This window comes from Nematostella vectensis, chromosome 9, assembly GCF_932526225.1.
Source record: "Nematostella vectensis chromosome 9, jaNemVect1.1, whole genome shotgun sequence".
Classification (NCBI taxonomy): Eukaryota; Metazoa; Cnidaria; class Anthozoa; order Actiniaria; family Edwardsiidae; genus Nematostella; species Nematostella vectensis.
Genome location: NC_064042.1, coordinates 222,909 through 248,511, shown reverse-complemented (window position 1 = coordinate 248,511; position 25,603 = coordinate 222,909). Strand labels below are relative to the sequence as shown.

Genomic DNA, 25,603 nt, shown 5'->3' with positions numbered 1-25,603 from the left:
GAATGCTGGTGCCATGGAGAAAAAATGGCGTCAGATTGGAAAACATGAAGAAAGACACGACGACATTTATTCCCGAAACTCACAGTTTCCGCTCTCAACTACAGCATGGAACTAGGATGAGCTCATAATTGCTTACAGCTATGGATTCTAGCAGTGATAGTGAAACTGAAGTGCTTATTACAACAGAAAACGGGACCGGCCGACAAGTCCTAGTTTCATCTGGTCTGAAGCCTGTTTTGGACGGAATTTTTGCTGAAGTTAATGCGAATATACCTCAACTTGACTTTGATAGTGCCTCAGAGGTAATGTCCTGAATGAAATAATGATTGCATAGGGATACTAGGCGTATTTAGCTTTTAAAGTGATAGTTTATTTTTGTGACGTCTTTGCTTAAACGCTATCATCAATGCTTTGCTTGTTGTCAGTTTTCTTTTGTTTTGCCTGTCTTTCATCAGTTCTTGGCTGCATAATTTTGTCGAATGTCATAACTCATCTAAAACTTTTTAAGAGACCAAAGTACTAGATTTGTGTAAATTGTTCTGCATTATAAATTAATAGAGATAATGAGCTTAATATATGATTGAAAAAGAATATAAGTAATTAACTTATTGCTCTAAACAATCACTTAACTATAAGTTTAATATTAAATAAAATTTAAATCTAGAATTTAGTAATAGATATATCAGTTTATTGATAAATATATAGTAAACAAATCTTTAAAGGCTTTATACAACAGATAACTGAATTTTTTTTTCTTTGTTTGTGTATTGTTTTAAAATTGTCCCACTCTGGGGATTGTTTTCAAATTGTATTGTTTACAGTCATCTTTTCCACATTTATGTGTGGACGATACCTGTTTCTGTAACAAAAAGGTTACCTTTTCAAACCAAAACGGAAACATGGGTACAGGGCCTAAGTTGAGAGGTTTTCTTTTTACAAGCAAGAGCACAATTCACTGTTGCTTCTTTGATTTGTTCAGATTTTTTTAGCAGTTTGACAATCTAGTAGAGTGGCATTCATCACAACAAATTTACTTGTGGCTATCAAAATGACTTACACCAACTAAGAGAGTGGATAGGATAAGTAAATGTATGACTCTTCCCTAAAATATATTACTTGCTGCATCCTTGGCATATTAATAAAAAACTCTCATTAACTACATTCTTTTCTCTTCATTTTATGATTATACCATGAGTCTAAATAAATTCAATACATGTGGAGCAAATATGGAAGCTGTACTTCAACTGGTCTCACACAATCCTACATAGTCTCTACACTTTGAATTTTGATGCAAACTTTTGTAATTTTTGTAAGTGTCATTGAAATTTGGCTCAACCTTATAATGCAAAGATTTTTAAGGAAAATTTATGGAAAAAGCCAAAACCTTGGAAGTCTGCATTTTAGGCTCTCTGTATTTAAGTGTATTAGATAGGAAAAAATAGTCCGAAATTCTAGAAAGTTTCTTTAGTTTACAAAATCATGGCTTCTTTATTATCACTTAGTGCTCATTTGCAATGTTGTTGCATCATGTCCTTTAAACTTTGATAGGCTTATAGCATTTGGCTTATAAAATACACTTAACGATGGGGAAAGGAATGGGTTCATTTTACAGCAGCTTCTTGTATGAAAGGTGACATGGCACTTAGAGCAGCTGCTAAGTAGCCTATTTTCGTGTACTTGCTGAATTGCGAAAATATCCTCTTGTGGCATCTACGCGATGGCAGTAGTAATCGTGTTTCATGACGTCTTGGCTATAGCAGGAAAAGCTATAATAGCCTCTTATTGGCCACATAGTAAATTCTCTTGGATATTTTGATTGGCTCAGATCAGAAGTTTAAATTTTGGGTTCCCGCTGTGGGTTTATCAAGCTTTTATGGAGAAAAAACACTGCGACTCTACCACCTATTTGCAATAAATCTGTCCTAAGTTCAGCCTTAGAAGATGTGTCAACCTTATTTGTAATAGAAAAACCACACAAAGAACAAGAGAAGGCTATCTCTGCTTTTTTGAATGATGATGTTGATGTCTTTGTGAGCCTTCCTACTGGCTACGGGAAGTCTTCATTTACCAAGCAATTCCGCTATTTTAGTTATTTTCCAAAGTTCTATCCAAAAAGGCTAGGTTTTTTTTAACCAAATTCCTCCTTTTCAGCATCAGATCACGGCAACTCCTGCATATGTACACGCTTGTGTTGTGTACACAAAAATCTAAATGCTCAAGTTCATTTCGAACGCTGAATGTCGAGGAGTGCTTGCTATCCACGAGATACCGTTCGTAATCTTTCTCAATTACCCCCTTATACAAAGAATGCAGGTATACATTAGCAGAATTAAAATAAAGGAATGTGCACTTTTAAAGTAGCAGCATTATAGGGCGATGTTGGAAAGTTTGCTTTGCAGGACAAAACCTGAACGTGTTTCGGGTGCTGAATAAAAGAAAACCCATGCACTGCTATCTAAATTAATTTATTTAAATTTATTATATTGGCATCAGAAGACACTACAAGTGGATACACGTAGGCTACTGCTAAGCAGTCTTGCTTGAAAGATGATAATATCACCGGAATCATGGGTGTCTGACTGTGTTATTGCATCAGCATATGGGGCCTCTCACCTCTGCTAAAACGAGTTCGATTCCTGGTTGAGACATTGATAGTATCTTTCTGTTTCTTGGCGCTGAATTTGACTTGTTAAACATATGTGAGTTTGCTAGAAGCTTGTGTGGATTTTAAATGTGAAGCACTTTCGTTCATCTTGTCATGCTAGAAAGGGCTATATATATCAACAATATTTATTATTTATTTATTTGTTCATATTCCTAGGCAAGTAGTGACAGTGAAGAGCCACAGATATTCAGCCGAACTGGTGTGCTTACGCCCATATCATCTCTAGCAACAGAGTCTGTTGACAAGGATGATTCTCCTGGCACTATAGATGACAAGATTTTTGACAATGCTGTTAATGCAGAGATGACTGTCAAGGACTACAGGTCCCCTGATAGTGGATTGTCGGCAGTGGGTAGCATAGGACACAAAAGTTCATACTCAGACACATCTCAGGTAACCAGGGTATAATGTACTACCTAAGAATAACCCAATTTCGCTATGCCATGATGGAACTGTGGCAAGCACATAGAGATGAGGCTCTCTGATACCATGCTATAATGTGCTGTACGTAAAAATAGCCCAATTTTGATATGCAATGATGTAACTGGTGCAAGCGTATAGAGACGAGGCTCTCTGGTAACCGTGGTATAATGTGCGACCTAAAAATAGCCCAATTTTGATATGCCATGACGGAACAGGCAAGCACAAAAAGACAAGGCTCTCTGACACCATGCTATAATGTGCTACCTAAAAATAGCCCAATTTTGATATCCCATGACGGAACAGAGGCAAGCGCATAGAAATGAGGCTCTCTTGTAACCATGGTATAATGAGCTACCTAAAAATAGCCCAATTTTGATATGCCATGACAGAACAGAGGCAAGCGCATAAAGACAAGGCTCTCTGATAAACATGGTATAATGTGCTACCTAAAAAATAGCCCAATCTTGATATGCCTTGACAAAACTGGGGCAAGTGCATAGAGACGGAGCTCTCTGGTTAATGGTCCAGCCACAATTTGTGTTTTCATAAAGACTCACAAGCTTAGCTTTTCTTTTATTAAAGCCTTTAGTACTAAAACTATTACTAATCAAAGAGCTTTTGCCTACATGGTTTTGCTGTTTAAAAACATGGTCTACCCAATCCTGACATGACATTGTCTCTATGATTTTGCAGATAAGCTTTGAAGATGATACGCCAGTGACAGAAGAAGATTTTGTCATATTGGAAAAAAAGTGCCAATCCAAAATCACAGAGTCTGCTTCAGATACCAATTCCCCTGTGATAACTGAAGACTGTGCTACCATTAGCAGGTCCACAGGGGACCCATTAGACCCACCTGTACATTTACTGTCCCAACTGGAAGACATAAACTTTGATGCAGTCCTAAGAAGGTTGAATGAAGTTTCAGTATCCCCACAGACAGACCTTTTTGAACTGAACAACAACAATGTAGACTCAGGGGCCGAGTCTGACACTAGTAACAGCAGTGATGAACTCATGCAGCAGCTAGTTACTCTGAGTGAGAAGCAATCAGAGGAAGCAGTGGCTATCCCAGACAGCCCCATCATTCCAACACCTAGACAATCCGGTGTGATGCAGGACTCTAGTGTTGGGACAGAGCCCCTGTCTTCTCAATCCAGTTTGTTAAGTAACGAGAGGGGCATAATGGCAATGCTGGGGACCGCCTCTATTGGAGTGAGTCTTCCAAGTACCCTGAATGAGAGAAGTGACACAAGGCGGCTTGACTTGCGTGCTGATCAATATGGTGACAGGAGTCCAGAAAAGGTAAGCTCTCATACTCTTCCGGCAATAATCTTACTGGCAATAACCTTATTGGCAATAATCTTACCAGCAATAATCTTACCGACAATTATCTTACTCGCAATAATTTTACTGGCAATACTCTTACCGGCAATACTCTTACTGGCAATAATCTTACCAGCTCTAATCTTACTGGCAATAATCTTACCGGCAATAATCTTACTGGCTTTAATCTTACCGGCTATAATCTTACCTGAAATACTCTTACCTGCAATAATCTTACCGGCAATAATCTTACCGGCAATAATCTTACCGGCAATACCCTTACCAGCAATAATCTTACTAGCTATCATCTTACTGGCAATTATCTTACAGGCAATCCTCTTACCGGCAATAATCTTACCGGTAGTAATCTTACCGGCAATAATCTTACCAGCAATACCCTTACCAGCAATAATCTTACTAGCTATAATCTTACTGGCAATTATCTTACAGGCAATCCTCTTACCGGCAATAATCTTACTGGCAATATTCTTTCTTGCAATATTCTAACCAGCAATACTCTTACCGGTAATAAGGTTGCTGATTGTACTATACCTTATCTGATAAGGTGCCCTGAAAAAATTGAACCTATTGGGACAAGACTACTACTGCTCTAGGTAGATCAAGAAGGGTAAGAGTTTTACACTTGCCTGCTCACAGGCACTTCCCTGTACCTGAGGTAAATTTTGTCAGGTGAGCTGACAATTTGAAAATACACTCCTGACATTTCAAAAAGGCTCTATTATAATAAGGTATTTTCTTATGTAGTGTATTCTGTTATTCTGTTATTTCTGTTTGAACTTGGGTAAGTTCTTTTACGCTATGTTTGCTCTTCTTTCTCTGATCTAGTGATAAATGATCATATTTTATTTATTTTCAGGTCAGAGGATCACCCCCTTTGTTCTATAAATCTATGCAGAAAGTTCTTGCCAATGACGTGGATAGGTAAGCCTGCAAGGTTTTTTTCACATCTTTGCTAGGTCATCAATATTACAAGTGCAGTCACTATCACAGCACTGGTAAGAACTGATCAAATGCAAGCTTTGGCTCAACAAATGTAAGAACTGGTCAAATGTAATCCATTGCATAAATGTGTCAGTTGTCCAAATTTATGCATGCCATTGTCTGAAATAATTGAGGCCACTGGAGCGTGTTAGAGAACAAGGTAAAACAATGGAAGGGAGCAGTGCCATGCACACATTTGTCAGAGTATTGGACTAGTATGCTTGTTGAAAGGCAAGCCATTAAATATCTTGTCAAATGACTCACTTGGGCTGGCTTATACCATGTGTTGTGCTGACATCCAAGTGTTTGTCAGAGTATTGGACAAGTATGCTTGTTGAAAGGCAACCGTTGAATATCTTGTCAAATGACTCACTTGGGCTGGCTTATACCATGTGTTGTGCTGACATCCAAGTGTTTGTCAGAGTATTGGACAAGTATGCTTGTTGAAAGGCAAGCCGTTGAATATCTTGTCACTTTGGCTGGCTTATACCATGTGTTGTGCTGACATCCAAGTGAGACCTTGTTGAGAAGAGTGTGAGTGGAGCTCAAGATTACACGTCAAGTTCTTCAAATCTCATCAAAAATTCCTTTAACAATTACCTTAGTGATGATGGCAGAGAAAATTGCATTAGTTTTAGGTATTTTTCTAATTTTGCTTCACACAACAGGAAAACAATTAATGAAAACAATGTTTTTCAAGGTTTTTTTAAGATAAGGCACAAATTCACCAAGATTTTATGTTGTGTCATTGCATGATCTTAAAAGTATACTATGAAAATACATGTCTCAGCCATTTTATGACCAGAATGAATTGATTGTGGTTCCTGTTCTTTAGCTCCTCATCAAGTGGCTCAGAAGATGAGGACATGGCATCTTGGCATGAGCAGCGGAGAAAGTTTAAAGCAGGGCTTCTAGAACCCAAGGTATTGCAAGGCAGACAGAAGATGGAATCCCCACGTACTGCACAGCCTCTGCAGGTTATCAGACATACAAAAACCTCCCCAGATAAACAAAAGCATGGCACAAATACGGCGACATGTGTCAATGGAGATATACACCAATCCAGCCACGCCCCTTCAGTTAACAATAAACATCGCAGACCAAAGCCTGATTTTTTGGAAGAACAATCAACTTTGGTTAAAGAACAGTCTGACAAAGTGGAGGACAATATGACTATAAAAAAACAAAAGACTAAAAAAGATGTTACTGAAGATGTTGAAATGCAAAGTGTTGACAATTTTGGGAAAGTTTCGGAACTGGTAGAAAAACCTAAAGCTCTATCTAACACAAGTGATAGGAAACCAGTAGTGAAGAATGCTTGGGGTGTAGAAACTAAGGAAGGTGATATTATTCAAAACAATGTCAATGAGGAACAAAAAAAGATGATTTTGAATGAAGAAAAAGAATCCAAGTGTAGTAAACAAACAGTGACCAAGAGCATTGGTGTGAATGCAGAACCTGTTATTGCATCTCTTGTGAACGGAGCTGTGATAGAGGGTGCTTTTAGTAGTGTAAGTCGTGAGGACAGGGCGGAACTCAAGGAGAGGGTTGATGATCAACATAGGGAGGAGGCGGCCAAGAAGCATGCAGAGCAGCTTCAGCATGAGGAGCTGAAGGAGAAGAAGATGCGCATGAAAGGAATGCTGGAGAGGGTGCAGCAGCAACGGGACGCTAGGGGAGCAGGGGGGCTTGGCAATGTTAGTGCCCCCTCAACCCCTGTCTTGTTTGATATGGTAGGTCAGATTTTAGATTACACTAGAAAACTGTACTTCTGATACAAACTTGCCTGACAAGGATGCCTAGTGTAAGTTTGCCTAAAGACTTGGTTGCCTAATATTAGGATACCATAAATAAACCTGTTACCTTGGAGACTGTTTTAGCCCACAAAACTCTAAAGTGAGTCTTGATTTTTTATATTATTTATTTATTTATTGATTACTTTATTTATTCAATTTCCACCAGTTATACTGGTGCAGAAGGTACAACAGAGCTAGGCTCCAAATCAAGTACCCCCTTGAGTGTATTGTTAGTAGGCATTGCAAGCACTGTCACCGGGGGTGGTCACTGCCAGAGGGTTTATTGCGTCCTTAGTGGTTCTTTTTTTAGTCCCTTCTGTTCAAGTTAGTGTAGTACAGCTCGAATGGACCTCCAGTTTAGTGTCCTTATCAATGAAGCTTAGAAACATGCAAGAATAACTCCAACTTACTTGTGACACAAATTCGAGTCAAGGCAGGCATCCAGAATAAAACAAACAGTTTGAGTCAGGATTCGAACCTGGGTCACAGTGGTGAGAGGCTGACACGCTAACACAATAGGCCACCTGTGGTGAGAGGCCCCATATGCTGACATGCTAACACACTGGGCCACAGTGGTGAGAGGCCCCATATGCTGACATGCTAACACACTGGGCCACAGTGGTGAGAGGCCCCATATGCTGACATGCTAACACACTGGGCCACCTGTGGTGAGAGGCCCCATATGCTGACATGCTAACACACTGGGCCACAGTGGTGAGAGGCCCCATATGCTGACATGCTAACACACTGGGCCACAGTGGTGAGAGGCCCCATATGCTGACATGCTAACACACTGGGCCACAGTGGTGAGAGGCCCCATATGCTGACATGCTAACACACTGGGTCACCTGTGGTGAGAGGCCCCATATGCTGACATGCTAACACACTGGGTCACAGTGGTGAGAGGCCCCATATGCTGACATGCTAACACACTGGGTCACAGTGGTGAGAGGCCCCATATGCTGACATGCTAACACACTGGGTCACCTGTGGTGAGAGGCCCCATATGCTGACATGCTAACACACTGGGTCACAGTGGTGAGAGGCCCCATATGCTGACATGCTAACACACTGGGTCACAGTGGTGAGAGGCCCCATATGCTGACATGCTAACACACTGGGTCACCTGTGGTGAGAGGCCCCATATGCTGACATGCTAACACACTGGGTCACAGTGGTGAGAGGCCCCATATGCTGACATGCTAACACACTGGGTCACCTGTGGTGAGAGGCTGACAAGCTAACACACTAGGCCACCTGTGCTTCCACTGCTGTGTTAACAAGGATGCCTTTTTAAAGTAGGTTTAAACTCCCAGAGTTTACAAAGAATGTTGCTTTTAGGGCTATGAAACTGATAACAAAGTGGATGTTCTTTGAGTAGGATTAGACTGGATATGATTTTTTTTTTTCGATTTTGGTGACTCAAAACTGATGACAACAAGACCATGCTAGCTCTAATCATGCCAATATTAAACTTTTGTTTACCTCTAGGAAGCATCTTACGAGTATTGTCCAGCAACACTACCAGAGCTCTCCTCCTCCAAGTCCTATCTTCTCCTCACGGCTACACTCTCATCCCCATGCAAGCTGGTAATAAGTGGCAGCAAGGGGGGCAGTAAAACCAACACAGACAGCACTACCTACACTGCCCTGCTTACTTGGCTTCTCTCACTTGTACCCGTACCTGACAACCTCAACTGCAGTGACCTTGCCCAGTGGGAAAACATACCCTTCCATGTAATCGGCCTTCAACAGACATGGCATGAAGGGCAGCTCTCACTGATAGTAGGCATCCGCAACCGGGTAGATGTCCGTAAGCAAGGGAAAGGCAACTCCTTCTTGGCAACTGTCAACAAGTTCCTCCGTACCAAGACCCTTTCTGATGTCCTCCCACAGATAACACAGTACACCAATGCCTTGATGATGCTACCATTCAGCCAGCGCAATCTCTCCTGCATGCTGATGGCTAACCCTGATCCAGAGGCGATGGCAAGGGTATTCAAGGCTGAGCCGGGTTTCTTTTGGCACACTCACAAGGGTGAGGTGTGGGCGGATGATGGTAGCCTGCCTGTGTTGCCATACAAGGGTCCGGAGTGTGAGAACACCATGATGCTAGCCCAGTACATGGTACTGCATGAGCCGGTGTGCATGATGGATGTGCTCAGTAGGGTGTGGCGTGAGGGGCTGGATCTTGCTGGCTTGCGGCTGCTTTATGTAGACACCCCAACCCACTCTAGCGGTAAGTGTAATGTGATGTCAATTATAATTATAATTTGGTGGTACCTTGTTGATACAACATTTGCGGAGATTAAGATATTTTGGGAACTCGATAGAAAATCGAAAATATAATAGACGAAAGCAGCAAAATATGGTGGCGGCACGTATATTTGTAGAACACTTTGTCTAATCAAAGCTGAGGTTATCAAGCTGATTTAAAAGGGTTTAAAAGTTTTGTCCGAGGTTTGGGCATTGCGTATTCCCTTAGCACCAACAAGCCCATACTCTGTGTATTGCTTGTAGGTCTAGACTCCTCCTGTTGCGGGTTTCTACCTCACACCAACTCCCCCGTCATCGCACTTGCCATGCGCGGCCCATGTGCCGTCATGCGATGGGTAGATGTGGTGGGTCCGGCAGACACGAACCTCGCCCGCCTTACAGACCCTCGCTCTCTTCGCGCACTCTACAGTCACGAGCACAACGACTCACGCGACGATCCTCTCTTCTACTGTCCACGCAACTCTACCCGCGCGTCAGTAGAACTGGCGCGATGGTTTGGCGGTCGCGTATCTTCTAACAACACTGTCAACTTCGGGTGCGACATGGGGGAAGAGTTTCGAGCCAAGTCTGGAGGAAATCGTCAGTGTGACGTGCCCACGGGCGCACTCAACACTGCACTACCCACCCCTCCCTCCACGCTAACAGCCTGTACCCCCACGTCCATCATCCTAGTGCTGTCCCCACTGGTACCAGCGCGATTCTTGGGAGAGGTACTATTGTATTGTCACGATCGCGGCTTTTCTCTGTTGGGCATCAGGCGCGCCAGACTGCACCCCCAGCGACTCAAGGAGGGTAACAGGGATGTGCTGGGTTTGACTCCATCCCAGGTGGCCGTGTTCTGCCCCATGAATGCCCAGATGCAAGGGAATGCTGAGGAGGCCGAGGGCGTGATAGGCTCGGCCTGTACCGTCATGTGCCTGCGCAGGGAGAATGCTCTTCATCACATCCAAGCTCTGAGCTACCTCATCACGGATCAGGTACAGTTGCGAGTGTAAGATGTATAAGTGACCCTTCCCTATTTAAACAAAGGATGGGGCTGGGTAAGGGGTTATTCGTGTCGGCTTTTTATTCAGCTCGACACCCCGGAAAACTGAGTTTTTGAAACCCCACCCCTGAGCAGCACCTGAACTTTCAGGTCACCTTTTGATTAATTTGTTTATTTAATTCAAGTCCGCTGTCGCCTTTGGCGAATAATTTATTCCACAACATTTGCTGTTGCTGAATAAAAACATCCAACTTGTAAAAAAAATGGAATTACGTTTGTGTGCAATATTTTTGGAAACGTTTTCAATAATGTTATGGATGGGTATACTACAATATAATATAATTTCTATTCCTTTTTATTGCGCCATGTGCCCATCACCCTTGCGGCAGTATTATACTGTTACCCTTGTCCCGTACTGATATCTTGTCTTCTCTGTCATGTTACCCTTGTCCCGTACTGATATCTTGTCTTCTCTGTCATGTTACCCTTGTCCCGTACTGATATCTTGTCTTCTCTGTCATGTTACCCTTGTCCCGTACTGATATCTTGTCTTCTCTGTCATGTTACCCTTGTCCCGTACTGATATCTTGTCTTCTCTGTCATGTTACCCTTGTCCCGTACTGATATCTCGTCTTGTCTGTGATTAGCTCCTTCACGCGCATCACCCGTGTACACCCTGTTACCCTTTCCCCGTACTGATATCTCGTCTTGTCTGTGATTAGCTCCTGCGCGCACGTCACCTTCCGCGGGACGTGGCCACGAAGGGCATCCTGGCTGCCGCTCAGCTTTGCTTCACCTCTATCCCCTACACGGATCACATCACGGGGGTACTTGGGCACAAGCTGGACCAGCTCCCGCACGGCGGACTCTACACCGCTGCCTTTCTGAGCCACTCGTTCTACTCCAACCCTGAGCTCGAGCAAGTCTGTGTTGTCACGCTACTACGAGACAAGGTGCGGCTGTCAGTTCCGTCATGTGGTGATCGTTATGTGATGGTTGTGTGACATCTTGTGGAGGTTTTGTGACGGTTGAATAATTTGGTGACAGTTGTGACGTTGGCGTGACAGTTGCGTGATGGTAGCGCGACAGTTGCGTGATGGTGGCGTGACGTTGGGGTGACAGTTGCCTACCGGTTGTGTGACAAAGGATTTTATGCGAAGGAAAACTGTTTTTCTAGACTGATTGAAGGGCCTTGTTTTGCGTACGTCTGTCTGACAAGAGAATGCTCGCCCGTTGACGCAAAGTTGTGTTATAATCTCTGATCCCACGAAGCTCCACAGCTGAAAGACATTGGGCCAAACAATCCATGAACTTTTTAGCAATAGAACTGCAATAGAAGTAGACTACTTATTATCCATTTGCGATTTCGAGGGATGGAGATCATTATAATGCATTTTTTTTAATAACCAAGTTTTAATCATGTTTAAAGCGTTTATTGCTGATTGCACGATTGTCTCTTGTAAATATTGTGTTACATTTTCTGTTCCTTTCCAGGTAACGCAAGACGCCCATGACATCCTGCGCTACCTGCTCCAGCACTCTCATCCCGAGCACAACACAGCAGAAGTGTACTGCGGCTTAGAGCTCTTGGGCATCAAGCTCATCACCTCCATGTCCCTACATCAGGCCAAGGAATTCTCCCCATACGAGATCGGCGACAAGCTATGGCAGAGCAGTCTTAAGCCGCTCACGTCAGGGCCCGCGCTGATCTGCGCCCTCAGAGGCATCAACGCCTTCTCACGCTTACGAGCCTTCATACATAGCTATGTTGGCTGCTCACCTAAAAAGAAGCCGATTCGCAGCTCTGAGGAGTCCTGCCCTGATCTCTTCATGTCGCCAACTCCTGAGATAGCGTATCGCCAGCTGACTGCAATCTTCTACGAACAAGAGCTCCATGCAGACCACGCGGCACGGGTTAACCTCCACCTGCTTCCTCCCCCACGCCGACATGGAGGCGTAGCCAAAGGGGAGACCCCAGACGCCTCAAGGCAGAGGGGCAAGAAGTGGACACGCCCTGTCAACAGGGGTGGCAGTGACCAGGTAGAGACTCTATCGCCAAATGATGTTCACATTACCTCAAGCCTGCTGGCCGGGCCATGCCCAATTGTGACGCTGTGCGTCGTGAAGCCAGATGCCGTACCGCGCCACGTGGGTAAGGTACTGCGGAGGCTGGTGCGGGAGGGATTTAGAATCGTGCAGGCAAGAATGATGTGTTTGAGTAACACGGAGGCAGCGCTGATCGCCTGTAGAGACGCGGACTTCAGAAGAGAAGACAAGGTTAGGTTTCTCAAAATAATTTTTTTTTGCACTTTCAGTTCCCAATAGACATGATATTTGTAGGCGAAACTATAAAGCATAAGCTAGATCACTATGTTAGTAGCCGGATCCGACAATAAACGTCCCGTGGAGATACTGCAAAGGCATAAAAAAATCCCTATTTGTTTTTTGGGGGTGGTCAGATAGTTTATATACAATACTTTATTCACGTTTCCATTTTTACAATATTTTTTACAGGAAAAACTTAACTAGAATAACAGTTTTACAATTAATTACGTTTCAGGGGTACTAGATATAATTTCGACAAAAGAAATGCCTAGCATCTAAATAAACCAATTGGTTTTCTAGTTAGATACTAGTCCTGTTTTATATCAATTTGTATGTAGGACATCTACTTTACACTAATATACACATACTACAAAAATAATATAAAGCTTAATTAAAGTGCGACTGATTTCGGACAGTACATTTGATTCGATAATAAATATTGTAAATCACTATATCTATCTTTGATTTATTTTGGTAGTTGTTTCCATAAGAATCAACTGCCAAAGCGGATGTAGTTTTTCCCCGATATTTTTCCTGCAGCGTGCCTTTCAGTACTTTGAAATTGCCGTGAGTTTTCAAGACAGTACTTGAAGCGTACTTTGTCAATACCAACTAATACCAATGACACAGACATACATACTAACGAGACATACAAAAGACATGAATTAAATTTAAAACATCATTTTTTTGTGATTTATTCTGTTTGTGTTACAAAAGGCACTGCTTTTACTCTTGTGTACTGTTATTTCTACTGTCTTAAAAGCGATTGTACCGTAGGCCACGTGTAAGTGTAGCTGTACGTATATCTTTCCGAGCCACTTTGAACCCCACTTGAACAAGATGATTCATATTACTTTTTCCAAATCCTGACAGTTGATGTTTCTTTAGAGTCTTCCGACAATGTCTATAAACCACCATTGTTTACACCATTGTTTACATTAAAAAAAAAAAAAGTCTACTTGCAAAGATTTTTTTTTTTGCGGGAGCATAAAATGGTTGCGTGATTGGCCCCTCTATTTTCCCTCGCTTATCTCGTGACGTCACAGTCCTCTTGTTCTTTTGCCAGGACTCCCATGTTAGTCACCTGACCTCGGGTCCAGTCCTCGCGCTCAGCTTGCTACGTGAAAATGCGGTGGGCAAGCTTCTGGAGGTGGTCGGACCGTCCTGCCCCCAGGTGGCTCATAAAGAGTCGCAGTTCTACTTGAGGGGCTCATACGGCACGGACCGGATACGGAACGCGATTTACGGTAAGTAGCAGCTAAACCCTTAGGGAGTCGCAGTTCTACTTGAGGGGCTCATACGGCACGGACCGGATACGGAACGCGATTTACGGTAAGTAGCAGCTTAACCCTTAGGAAGTCGCAGTTCTACTTGAGGGGCTCATACGGTACGGACCGGATACGGAACGCGATTTACGGTAAGTAGCAGCTAAACCCTTAGGGAGTCGCAGTTCTACTTGAGGGGCTCATATGGCACGGACCGGATACGGAACGCGATTTACGGTAAGTAACAGCTTAACCCTTAGGAAGTTGTAGTTCTACTTAAGAGGCTCATACGGCACGGACCGGATACGGAACGCGATTTACCGTAAGTAGCAGCTAAACTCTTAGGGAGTTGTAGTTCTACTTAAGAGGCTCATACGGCACGGACCGGATACGGAACGCGATTTACCGTAAGTAGCAGCTAAACCCTTAGGGAGTTGTAGTTCTACCTACGGCACGGACCGGATACGGAACGCGATTTACCGTAAGTAGCAGCTAAACCCTTAGGGAGTTGTAGTTCTACCTACGGCACGGATATGAAATGCGCTCTACGGTACCATACCCATAGGGGGTCTCATTTCTACTTACGGCATGGATAGGGAGTTGTAGTACTACTTTCGGCACCGACCGGATATAAAACGCGCTTTACGGTAGATAGCAGCTAAACCCTTAGGGAGTTGTAGTTCTAGGCACGAAATGGATAAAAAACGCCCTCTAGGGTAAATGTATCTAATTTTTGTGACTGCATAACCTTTCTTATCTTTACTTTTCTCTCTCAGCCTCCCCTTCCTACAGTGCAAGCGTCAGGGACCATATGTTGTTGTTCCATGATGGGCTCTGCTGTTCTCCTACCATCGACCTTATCGCGGAAGAGGTATTTAAATAGATAGCTTTTAACTTCATAACTTCCAACACGGGATGTATACTGTCCTTTAAAAATCAAATAAAATAAAACGCTTTCATTATTCAGAAGTGTTAGATAAAGTCTGCTTCCTCTTTCAAAAACTTAAACAAGTTTTTCGTTTTGTTTTATTCCGTGGATTAATTTTGTTCTTGTTCCCAAAGATTGTCTATCTTCTAGGCGATTGCATAGCTTATAATCAAGGCAGCTCAAATTTTAGTATCTGTACGCAAGAAATCAAATAGGGCTTCAACAAGGTCTTTCCAAAATTTGCCCCCATACACACCCAGTCACTGATGCTTATCAGGCAGGGCTGCTAATAGGAGACATGTGTAGAGACTTGCTTTCATTTATTATTCTCTCTTAGATTCCCTGTTTGACACGTGATTCCATATTTGACCCGGACACCAAGCGCTCCCTGGCAGCTGTCCCAGTCAACTCCATGCCCTCATCTGACTCCGACAACCCACTTCACCTTCCTGCCTCCCTCTTGGAGATCAACTGCGTCCTGCTGCACCCCAGTCTGCTGTTCTCCCCTCCTAGCAGTGGCGGCAGCAGAAACCAGCCAGGGTACCCTGATGTCGTTGATGGCCTGTTGGCCACCGGACTGCAGCCTGTTGGAATGCGCATGCTGCGGCTTGACGAGACGCAATCAGCACAGTGTACACGACTATATAGTGAGAGTCTGAATGCTGATGTCAAACCATACCAGCTGGTGAGTCTTGCTTTTAGTACTGTTAGCTTGATTTACCAAGGAAAGGTTTTTACAAATGCACATGTTTGCTTAAAATCCAAACCGCTATTGTCTAAAGGAATCAATTGATGTTAAAAAGCCCACTTTTACCAGCTGTCTTCCTAGAGTAGGAGGCAGTGACCTCCCACTTTTCCTTCCCTTCTCATGTGCACTGCACCAGTTTCTCATAACGGCTGCCCCTCCTTCCTCTTCTCCTTTCTCCCTCCCCTTGCCTCTTGTAATTATTTCCTTTTGTACCGTTTAGGCCAACCAGTTGCAGCAGGGTCCATGTCTCGTGATGGCTACCCTCCCTCTCCTCCCTCCCCTTGCCTCTTGTAATTATTCCCTTTTGTACCGTTTAGGCCTACCAGTTGCAGCAGGGTCCATGTCTCGTGATGGCTGTGCTAAGAGATGGCGCCGTCACATCGTTTGACACCTTACTCGGCAGGTAAACACGTGATCTCTTCTTCGCTTTACGTTTTCTGTGTTTCTTCATAAAAGAATTTTCTTCTGGTGCCAAACAAGAGATTAAAGAAGGCAGAGAGCGTTCTATGTATTGTTTGTGTGACTTCGTACAATGCAGTCTTGTTTGACTGCTGTTTGCTCATGTGATTGCAGTCCTATGAAGAACAACTCGCTCTTCACCAGGTTCGGCATGCATATCTTCGCTGCGAGAACCACTGCACAGGTAACGTAGAGAAAATAGGGATGGGGGGGGGGGCACAAATGCGCTCTTGTTACTGTTTGAGTAGATATCCTGATAGCCCGCCCTAGACTGATTCATTAAAGACTCGGAATCCGACTTGCCTCGCTTTCGCGCTTTAATTCCACAGGACCCCCATTATCTGAAAAACGGCTCATTGTTAATCGAGTCTGGTTTTCCATGGCGTGAGAAGATGTCCTAGTTCTCTTGTATAACTCGGTGTCTCTTTCTCTAGGCATAGTAGTTCTCATGTATAACTCGGTGTCTCTCTCTAGGCATAGTAGTTCTCTTGTATAACTCGGTGTCTCTTTCTCTAGGTATCGTAGTTCTCTTGTATAACTCGGTGTCTCTTTCTCTAGGCATAGTAGTTCTCTTGTATAACTCGGTGTCTCTCTCTAGGCATAGTAGTTCTCATGTATAACTCGGTGTCTCTCTCTAGGCATAGTAGTTCTCTTGTACAACTCGGTGTCTCTTTCTCTAGGTATAGTAGTTCTCATGTATAACTCGGTGTCTCTCTCTAGGCATAGTAGTTCTCTTGTATAACTCGGTGTCTCTTTCTCTAGGTATCGTAGTTCTCTTGTATAACTCGGTGTCTCTTTCTCTAGGCATAGTAGTTCTCTTGTATAACTCGGTGTCTCTTTCTCTAGGCATAGTAGTTCTCTTGTATAACTCGGTGTCTCTTTCTCTAGGCATAGTAGTTCTCTTGTATAACTCGGTGTCTCTCTCTCTAGGCATAGTAGTTCTCTTGTATAACTCGGTGTCTCTTTCTCTAGGTATAGTAGTTCTCTTGTATAACTCGGTGTCTCTTTCTCTAGGCATAGTAGTTCTCTTGTATAACTCGGTGTCTCTCTCTAGGCATCGTAGTTCTCTTGTATAACTCGGTGTCTCTTTCTCTAGGTATCGTAGTTCTCTTGTATAACTCGGTGTCTCTCTCTCTCTAGGCATAGTAGTTCTCTTGTATAACTCGGTGTCTCTTTCTCTAGGCATAGTAGTTCTCTTGTATGACTCGGTGTCTCTTTCTTGGCATAGTAGTTCTCTTGTATAACTCGGTGTCTCTCTCTCTAGGTATAGTAGTTCTCTTGTATAACTCGGTGTCTCTTTCTCTAGGCATAGTAGTTCTCTTGTATAACTCGGTGTCTCTTTCTCTAGGTATAGTAGTTCTCTTGTATAACTCGGTGTCTCTCTCTCTAGGTATAGTAGTTCTCTTGTATAACTGTGTCTCTCTCTCTAGGCATAGTAGTTCTCTTGTATAACTCGGTGTCTCTTTCTCTAGGTATAGTAGTTCTCTTGTATAACTCGGTGTCTCTTTCTCTAGGTATAGTAGTTCTCTTGTATAACTCGGTGTCTCTCTCTCTAGGTATAGTAGTTCTCTTGTATAACTCGGTGTCTCTTTCTCTAGGTATAGTAGTTCTCTTGTATAACTCGGTGTATCTTTCTCTAGGCATAGTAGTTCTATTGTATAACTCGGTGTCTCTTTCTCTAGGCATAGTAGTTCTCTTGTATAACTCGGTGTCTCTCTCTAGGCATCGTAGTTCTCATGTATAACTCGGTGTCTCTTTCTCTAGGTATCGTAGTTCTCATGTATAACTCGGTGTCTCTTTCTCTAGGTATCGTAGTTCTCATGTATAACTCGGTGTCTCTTTCTCTAGGTATCGTAGTTCTCTTGTATAACTCGGTGTCTCTTTCTCTAGGTATCGTAGTTCTCATGTATAACTCGGTGTCTCTTTCTCTAGGTATCGTAGTTCTCTTGTATAACTCGGTGTCTCTTTCTCTAGGTATAGTAGTTCTCTTGTATAACTCGGTGTCTCTTTCTCTAGGCATAGTAGTTCTCTTGTATAACTCGGTGTCTCTCTAGGCATCGTAGTTCTCTTGTATAACTCGGTGTCTCTTTCTCTAGGTATAGTAGTTCTCTTGTATAACTCGGTGTCTCTCTCTCTAGGCATAGTAGTTCTCTTGTATAACTCGGTGTCTCTTTCTCTAGGCATAGTAGTTCTCTTGTATGACTCGGTGTCTCTCTCTAGGCATCGTAGTTCTCTTGTATAACTCGGTGTCTCTTTCTCTAGGTATAGTAGTTCTCTTGTATAACTCGGTGTCTCTTTCTCTAGGTATAGTAGTTCTCTTGTATAACTCGGTGTCTCTTTCTCTAGGTATAGTAGTTCTCTTGTATAACTCGGTGTCTCTTTCTCTAGGCATAGTAGTTCTCTTGTATAACTCGGTGTCTCTTTCTCTAGGCATAGTAGTTCTCTTGTATAACTCGGTGTCTCTCTCTAGGCATCGTAGTTCTCTTGTATAACTCGGTGTCTCTTTCTCTAGGCATAGTAGTTCTCTTGTATAACTCGGTGTCTCTTTCTCTAGGCATAGTAGTTCTCTTGTATAACTCGGTGTCTCTCTCTAGGCATCGTAGTTCTCTTGTATAACTCGGTGTCTCTTTCTAGGCATAGTAGTTCTCTTGTATAACTCGGTGTCTCTTTCTCTAGGCATAGTAGTTCTCTTGTATAACTCGGTGTCCCTTTCTCTAGGCATAGTAGTTCTCTTGTATAACTCGGTGTCCCTTTCTCTAGGCATAGTAGTTCTCTTGTATAACTCGGTGTCTCTTTCTAGGCATAGTAGTTCTCTTGTATAACTCGGTGTCTCTTTCTCTAGGCATAGTAGTTCTCTTGTATAACTCGGTGTCTCTTTCTCTAGGCATAGTAGTTCTCTTGTATAACTCGGTGTCTCTCTCTAGGCATAGTAGTTCTCTTGTATAACTCGGTGTCTCTTTCTCTAGGCATCGTAGTTCTCTTGTATAACTCGGTGTCTCTCTCTAGGCATAGTAGTTCTCATGTATAACTCGGTGTCTCTCTCTAGGCATAGTAGTTTTCTTGTATAACTCGGTGTCTCTTTCTCTAGGCACAGTAGTTCTCTTGTATAACTCGGTGTCTCTCTCTAGGCATAGTAGTTCTCTTGTATAACTCGGTGTCTCTCTCTAGGCATAGTAGTTCTCTTGTATAACTCGGTGTCTCTTTCTCTAGGTATAGTAGTTCTCTTGTATAACTCGGTGTCTCTCTCTAGGCATAGTAGTTCTCTTGTATAACTCGGTGTCTCTTTCTCTAGGTATAGTAGTTCTCTTGTATAACTCGGTGTCTCTTTCTCTAGGCATAGTAGTTCTCTTGTATAACTCGGTGTCTCTTTCTCTAGGCATAGTAGTTCTCTTGTATAACTCGGTGTCTCTTTCTCTAGGTATAGTAGTTCTCTTGTATAACTCGGTGTCTCTTTCTCTAGGCATAGTAGTTCTCTTCTATAACTCGGTGTCTCTTTCTCTAGGCATAGTAGTTCTCTTGTATAACTCGGTGTCCCTTTCTCTAGGCATAGTAGTTCTCTTGTATAACTCGGTGTCCCTTTCTCTAGGCATAGTAGTTCTCTTGTATAACTCGGTGTCTCTTTCTCTAGGCATAGTAGTTCTCTTGTATAACTCGGTGTCTCTTTCTCTAGGAATAGTAGTTCTCTTGTATAACTCGGTGTCTCTCTCTCTAGGTATCGTAGTTCTCTTGTATAACTCGGTGTCTCTTTCTCTAGGTATAGTAGTTCTCTTGTATAACTCGGTGTCTCTTTCTCTAGGTATCGTAGTTCTCTTGTATAACTCGGTGTCTCTTTCTCTAGGCATAGTAGTTCTCTTGTATAACTCGGTGTCTCTTTCTCTAGGTATAGTAGTTCTCTTGTATAACTCGGTGTCTCTTTCTCTAGGTATAGTAGTTCTCTTGTATAACTCGGTGTCTCTTTCTCTAGGTATAGTAGTTCTCTTGTATAACTCGGTGTCTCTTTCTCTAGGTATAGTAGTTCTCTTGTATAACTCGGTGTCTCTCTCTCTAGGTATAGTAGTTCTCTTGTATAACTCGGTGTCTCTTTCTCTAGGTATAGTAGTTCTCTTGTATAACTCGGTGTATCTTTCTCTAGGCATAGTAGTTCTATTGTATAACTCGGTGTCTCTTTCTCTAGGCATAGTAGTTCTCTTGTATAACTCGGTGTCTCTCTCTAGGCATCGTAGTTCTCATGTATAACTCGGTGTCTCTTTCTCTAGGTATCGTAGTTCTCATGTATAACTCGGTGTCTCTTTCTCTAGGTATCGTAGTTCTCATGTATAACTCGGTGTCTCTTTCTCTAGGTATCGTAGTTCTCTTGTATAACTCGGTGTCTCTTTCTCTAGGTATAGTAGTTCTCTTGTATAACTCGGTGTATCTTTCTCTAGGCATAGTAGTTCTATTGTATAACTCGGTGTCTCTTTCTCTAGGCATAGTAGTTCTCTTGTATAACTCGGTGTCTCTCTCTAGGCATCGTAGTTCTCATGTATAACTCGGTGTCTCTTTCTCTAGGTATCGTAGTTCTCATGTATAACTCGGTGTCTCTTTCTCTAGGTATCGTAGTTCTCATGTATAACTCGGTGTCTCTTTCTCTAGGTATCGTAGTTCTCATGTATAACTCGGTGTCTCTTTCTCTAGGTATCGTAGTTCTCATGTATAACTCGGTGTCTCTTTCTCTAGGTATCGTAGTTCTCATGTATAACTCGGTGTCTCTTTCTCTAGGTATCGTAGTTCTCATGTATAACTCGGTGTCTCTTTCTCTAGGTATAGTAGTTCTCTTGTATAACTCGGTGTATCTTTCTCTAGGCATAGTAGTTCTATTGTATAACTCGGTGTCTCTTTCTCTAGGCATAGTAGTTCTCTTGTATAACTCGGTGTCTCTCTCTAGGCATCGTAGTTCTCATGTATAACTCGGTGTCTCTTTCTCTAGGTATCGTAGTTCTCATGTATAACTCGGTGTCTCTTTCTCTAGGTATCGTAGTTCTCATGTATAACTCGGTGTCTCTTTCTCTAGGTATCGTAGTTCTCATGTATAACTCGGTGTCTCTTTCTCTAGGTATCGTAGTTCTCTTGTATAACTCGGTGTCTCTTTCTCTAGGTATCGTAGTTCTCATGTATAACTCGGTGTCTCTTTCTCTAGGTATCGTAGTTCTCTTGTATAACTCGGTGTCTCTTTCTCTAGGTATCGTAGTTCTCTTGTATAACTCGGTGTCTCTTTCTCTAGGCATAGTAGTTCTCTTGTATAACTCGGTGTCTCTTTCTCTAGGTATAGTAGTTCTCTTGTATAACTCGGTGTCTCTTTCTCTAGGTATCGTAGTTCTCTTGTATAACTCGGTGTCTCTTTCTCTAGGTATCGTAGTTCTCTTGTATAACTCGGTGTCTCTTTCTCTAGGTATCGTAGTTCTCATGTATAACTCGGTGTCTCTTTCTCTAGGTATCGTAGTTCTCTTGTATAACTCGGTGTCTCTTTCTCTAGGTATCGTAGTTCTCATGTATAACTCGGTGTCTCTTTCTCTAGGTATCGTAGTTCTCTTGTATAACTCGGTGTCTCTTTCTCTAGGTATCGTAGTTCTCATGTATAACTCGGTGTCTCTTTCTCTAGGTATCGTAGTTCTCTTGTATAACTCGGTGTCTCTTTCTCTAGGTATCGTAGTTCTCATGTATAACTCGGTGTCTCTTTCTCTAGGTATCGTAGTTCTCTTCTATAACTCGGTGTCTCTTTCTCTAGGCATAGTAGTTCTCTTGTATAACTCGGTGTCTCTTTCTCTAGGTATAGTAGTTCTCTTGTATAACTCGGTGTCTCTTTCTCTAGGTGTAGTAGTTCTCTTGTATAACTCGGTGTCTCTCTCTAGGCATAGTAGTTCTCTTGTATAACTCGGTGTCTCTCTAGGCATCGTAGTTTTCATGTATAACTCGGTGTCTCTCTAGGTATAGTAGTTCTCTTGTATAACTCGGTGTCTCTCTCTAGGCATAGTAGTTCTCTTGTATAACTCGGTGTCTCTTTCTCTAGGTATCGTAGTTCTCTTGTATAACTCGGTGTCTCTTTCTCTAGGTATCGTAGTTCTTTTGTATAACTCGGTGTCTCTCTCTCTAGGCATAGTAGTTCTCTTGTATAACTCGGTGTCTCTTTCTCTAGGTATCGTAGTTCTCTTGTATGACTCGGTGTCTCTCTCTAGGCATCGTAGTTCTCTTGTATAACTCGGTGTCTCTTTCTCTAGGTATAGTAGTTCTCATGTATAACTCGGTGTCTCTTTCTCTAGGCATAGTAGTTCTCTTGTATAACTCGGTGTCTCTTTCTCTAGGTATCGTAGTTCTCTTGTATAACTCGGTGTCTCTCTCTAGGCATCGTAGTTCTCTTGTATAACTCGGTGTCTCTTTCTCTAGGTATAGTAGTTCTCATGTATAACTCGGTGTCTCTTTCTCTAGGCATAGTAGTTCTCTTGTATAACTCGGTGTCTCTTTCTCTAGGTATCGTAGTTCTCTTGTATAACTCGGTGTCTCTTTCTCTAGGCATAGTAGTTCTCTTGTATAACTCGGTGTCTCTTTCTCTAGGTATCGTAGTTCTCTTGTATAACTCGGTGTCTCTCTCTCTAGGCATAGTAGTTCTCTTGTATAACTCGGTGTCTCTTTCTCTAGGTATCGTAGTTCTCTTGTATGACTCGGTGTCTCTTTCTCTAGGTATCGTAGTTCTCTTGTATAACTCGGTGTCTCTTTCTCTAGGCATAGTAGTTCTCTTGTATAACTCTGTGTCTCTTTCTCTAGGCATAGTAGTTCTCTTGTATAACTCGGTGTCTCTTTCTCTAGGCATAGTAGTTCTCTTGTATAACTCTGTGTCTCTTTCTCTAGGCATAGTAGTTCTCTTGTATAACTCGGTGTCTCTTTCTCTAGGCATAGTAGTTCTCTTGTATAACTCGGTGTCTCTTTCTCTAGGCATAGTAGTTCTCTTGTATAACTCGGTGTCTCTTTCTCTAGGCATAGTAGTTCTCTTGTATAACTCTGTGTCTCTTTCTCTAGGCATAGTAGTTCTCTTGTATAACTCGGTGTCTCTTTCTCTAGGCATAGTAGTTCTCTTGTATAACTCTGTGTCTCTTTCTCTAGGCATAGTAGTTCTCTTGTATAACTCGGTGTCTCTTTCTCTAGGCATAGTAGTTCTCTTGTATAACTCGGTGTCTCTTTCTCTAGGTATCGTAGTTCTCTTGTATAACTCGGTGTCTCTTTCTCTAGGCATAGTAGTTCTCTTGTATAACTCGGTGTCTCTCTCTCTAGGTATAGTAGTTCTCATGTATAACTCGGTGTCTCTTTCTCTAGGTATCGTAGTTCTCTTGTATAACTCGGTGTCTCTTTCTCTAGGTATCGTAGTTCTCTTGTATAACTCGGTGTCTCTTTCTCTAGGTATCGTAGTTCTCTTGTATAACTCGGTGTCTCTCTCTCTAGGCATCGTAGTTTTCTTGTATAACTCGGTGTCTCTTTCTCTAGGCATAGTAGTTCTCTTGTATAACTCGGTGTCTCTCTCTCTAGGCATCGTAGTTTTCATGTATAACTATATGTTTGTCCCTCTCTAGGCGCGGCGGCTGTTGGTGTGCTTCTTCGACCAGCTGATGCCCAACAGAAAGGCGCGTATTGAGACTAGCTAATGAGGTGTCACATGTCCTCATGAGGCCGCAGTTTAGTGACGTCATAGCATCGTGACAATGTACTGCGCCGTCACTTCCCACGGAAGTTCGATCGATAATCTATCTTACCTACCTTACATCATACGTGTTACGCGGCGAGCGTCTGCAATCAGAATAACATTACAAAAACACCACGCTGTCAACGCATACGGGAGTTTGGGAGAGATGTGAGATGAGAGTTTAATACCCCCTTAAAGTCCATATCACCTTTCATTCCAAGTGTTCTGACAAAACAACAAGAACAAAAACAATTTTCTGCAAAGCCTTAAAGATTCTAAGGGTTATATAAACAAACAAACTCTAAAACATAATACACAATATTTTTTTTTGTAAGAAGGATTTTTTAAATTGCGTCTCCGTGGGAGAAAATTCGAAAATTGACAGTCTACTTTATAAATATGTCATTTATAAACGACAATCACATCGCAGTAACTTATTGGTTTTGAATCTTAGCTACAGTTTGTTTTCCAGGCAATGACCAACTCCTTAGATGTAATGTGTTCGCATGCTACTTCGTGTGTGCTTATTTGTCTGTTGATCCGTGTTACTGTCAAATTTCTCCACTTCATATAATGAGGGTGGGAGTATGGGGGGGGGGGGGGGGGGGGTGCGTGCTTGCGTGGCCGGTCTAGCGTGGTGTTACACGGTACAATTCACAAATGTTATCGATTTATATTTGTAAGGCATTTTTTTGCAATGCATTTAGCAGTACATCTTTTTGCGATGCATCTTTATGCATCGTGCATCGTGTATTGGTTGTGAGTTGGGCCGGGTTGACAGAATATAGGCACTGTGATGTGCATCTCAGAAAACCTGACGAGTTTGCTTCCCCGGCAGCATCAAGTGGCACCCTCTTAAGATTAAGCGACATTTCCCTCGAACTTTCGCTCTATCCAAGATAGCGCCCGCGAAAGCGAACAGGTGCCCTGGGTGCCGGAGGCTCCAGACTTCTCTCGTCAATTGACAAGCGAGCTTCGCTCGTCCGACATTTTGGCTGAGCGTCACTGACCGAGATAAGTTTAGAGGATCTGGTACCCAGGTTAGTGAACTGGTCGAGTTTTCTCTGATAAAAAACACACGCAAACATTTACGTCAGGTTACGACAATTGTTTCTAGCGACCAAAAATGACTCCGGTTCAATGCAGCCCTGGTAGCAGAGGGTTCATGGTCTTGCGCGCGCTACCGGAGGCTTACAAGGGTCTCTTCACCGGAATGGACAAAACTCTGTTAGCTTAGGTAGCAAGCGCAAAGGAAGAGAGGGGTCTTCCTCGGGTCTCTTCACCGGAATGGACAAAACCTCTGTTAGCTTAGGTAGCAAGCACAAAGGGAGGGAGGGGTCTTCCTCGGTTCGCTCGATTTTAATTTGCTCCTCCCTTCCTTTGCGCTTGTCACATGGGCTAAACCCACGATCTAGTGTTCATGAGTCTTTTGTTTCTGAAAAGCTGCCCACTTCTCGGCAGAAGTCGTGTGTTGCGCGACACTTTCTATTGTCTTCAAAATTATTTAAATTAATTTTATAAAAAAAAAATGAAATTATTATTGAGTGAAAGGTTTCTTTGGAAGTTGTGGAAACTTTGTAATAAAATGTAAAACCTTTGAATTTGTTGTTTATCGATTTATCTCCCCCTTTCTCGAATATTCTTGACTGGAAACGCCCAATAACGAAGTGTTTGCTTTATACCACGACAAGACCAG

General features: G+C 42.7%; 1 protein-coding gene across 1 annotated transcript; it reads left to right on the top strand.

Annotated features, from left to right (window-relative positions):
* On the top strand, window positions 1–25,508 carry LOC5501526 (dynein axonemal assembly factor 8). The gene is made up of 15 exons (XM_032369827.2): window positions 1–302; window positions 2,822–3,058; window positions 3,782–4,393; window positions 5,292–5,356; window positions 6,252–7,149; window positions 8,704–9,451; window positions 9,733–10,466; window positions 11,197–11,427; window positions 11,969–12,751; window positions 13,866–14,046; window positions 14,841–14,935; window positions 15,330–15,677; window positions 16,058–16,143; window positions 16,314–16,383; window positions 23,798–25,508. Exons 1-15 carry the CDS (start codon window positions 141–143, stop codon window positions 23,867–23,869), a joined length of 5,322 nt encoding a protein of 1,773 aa, XP_032225718.2. The 5' UTR covers window positions 1–140; the 3' UTR covers window positions 23,870–25,508.
* Window positions 25,509–25,603: the final 95 nt, after the last annotated feature.

Excerpts from the sequence above, each read along its gene's own strand:
- LOC5501526 (XM_032369827.2), top strand. The coding sequence starts at position 141 with ATGGATTCTAGCAGTGATAGTGAAACTGAAGTGCTTATTACAACAGAA. Across the intron at positions 14,047-14,840 it reads GATACGGAACGCGATTTACG|CCTCCCCTTCCTACAGTGCA; the intron begins GTAAGTAGCAGC and ends TTTCTCTCTCAG. Across the intron at positions 16,144-16,313 it reads TTTGACACCTTACTCGGCAG|TCCTATGAAGAACAACTCGC; the intron begins GTAAACACGTGA and ends ATGTGATTGCAG.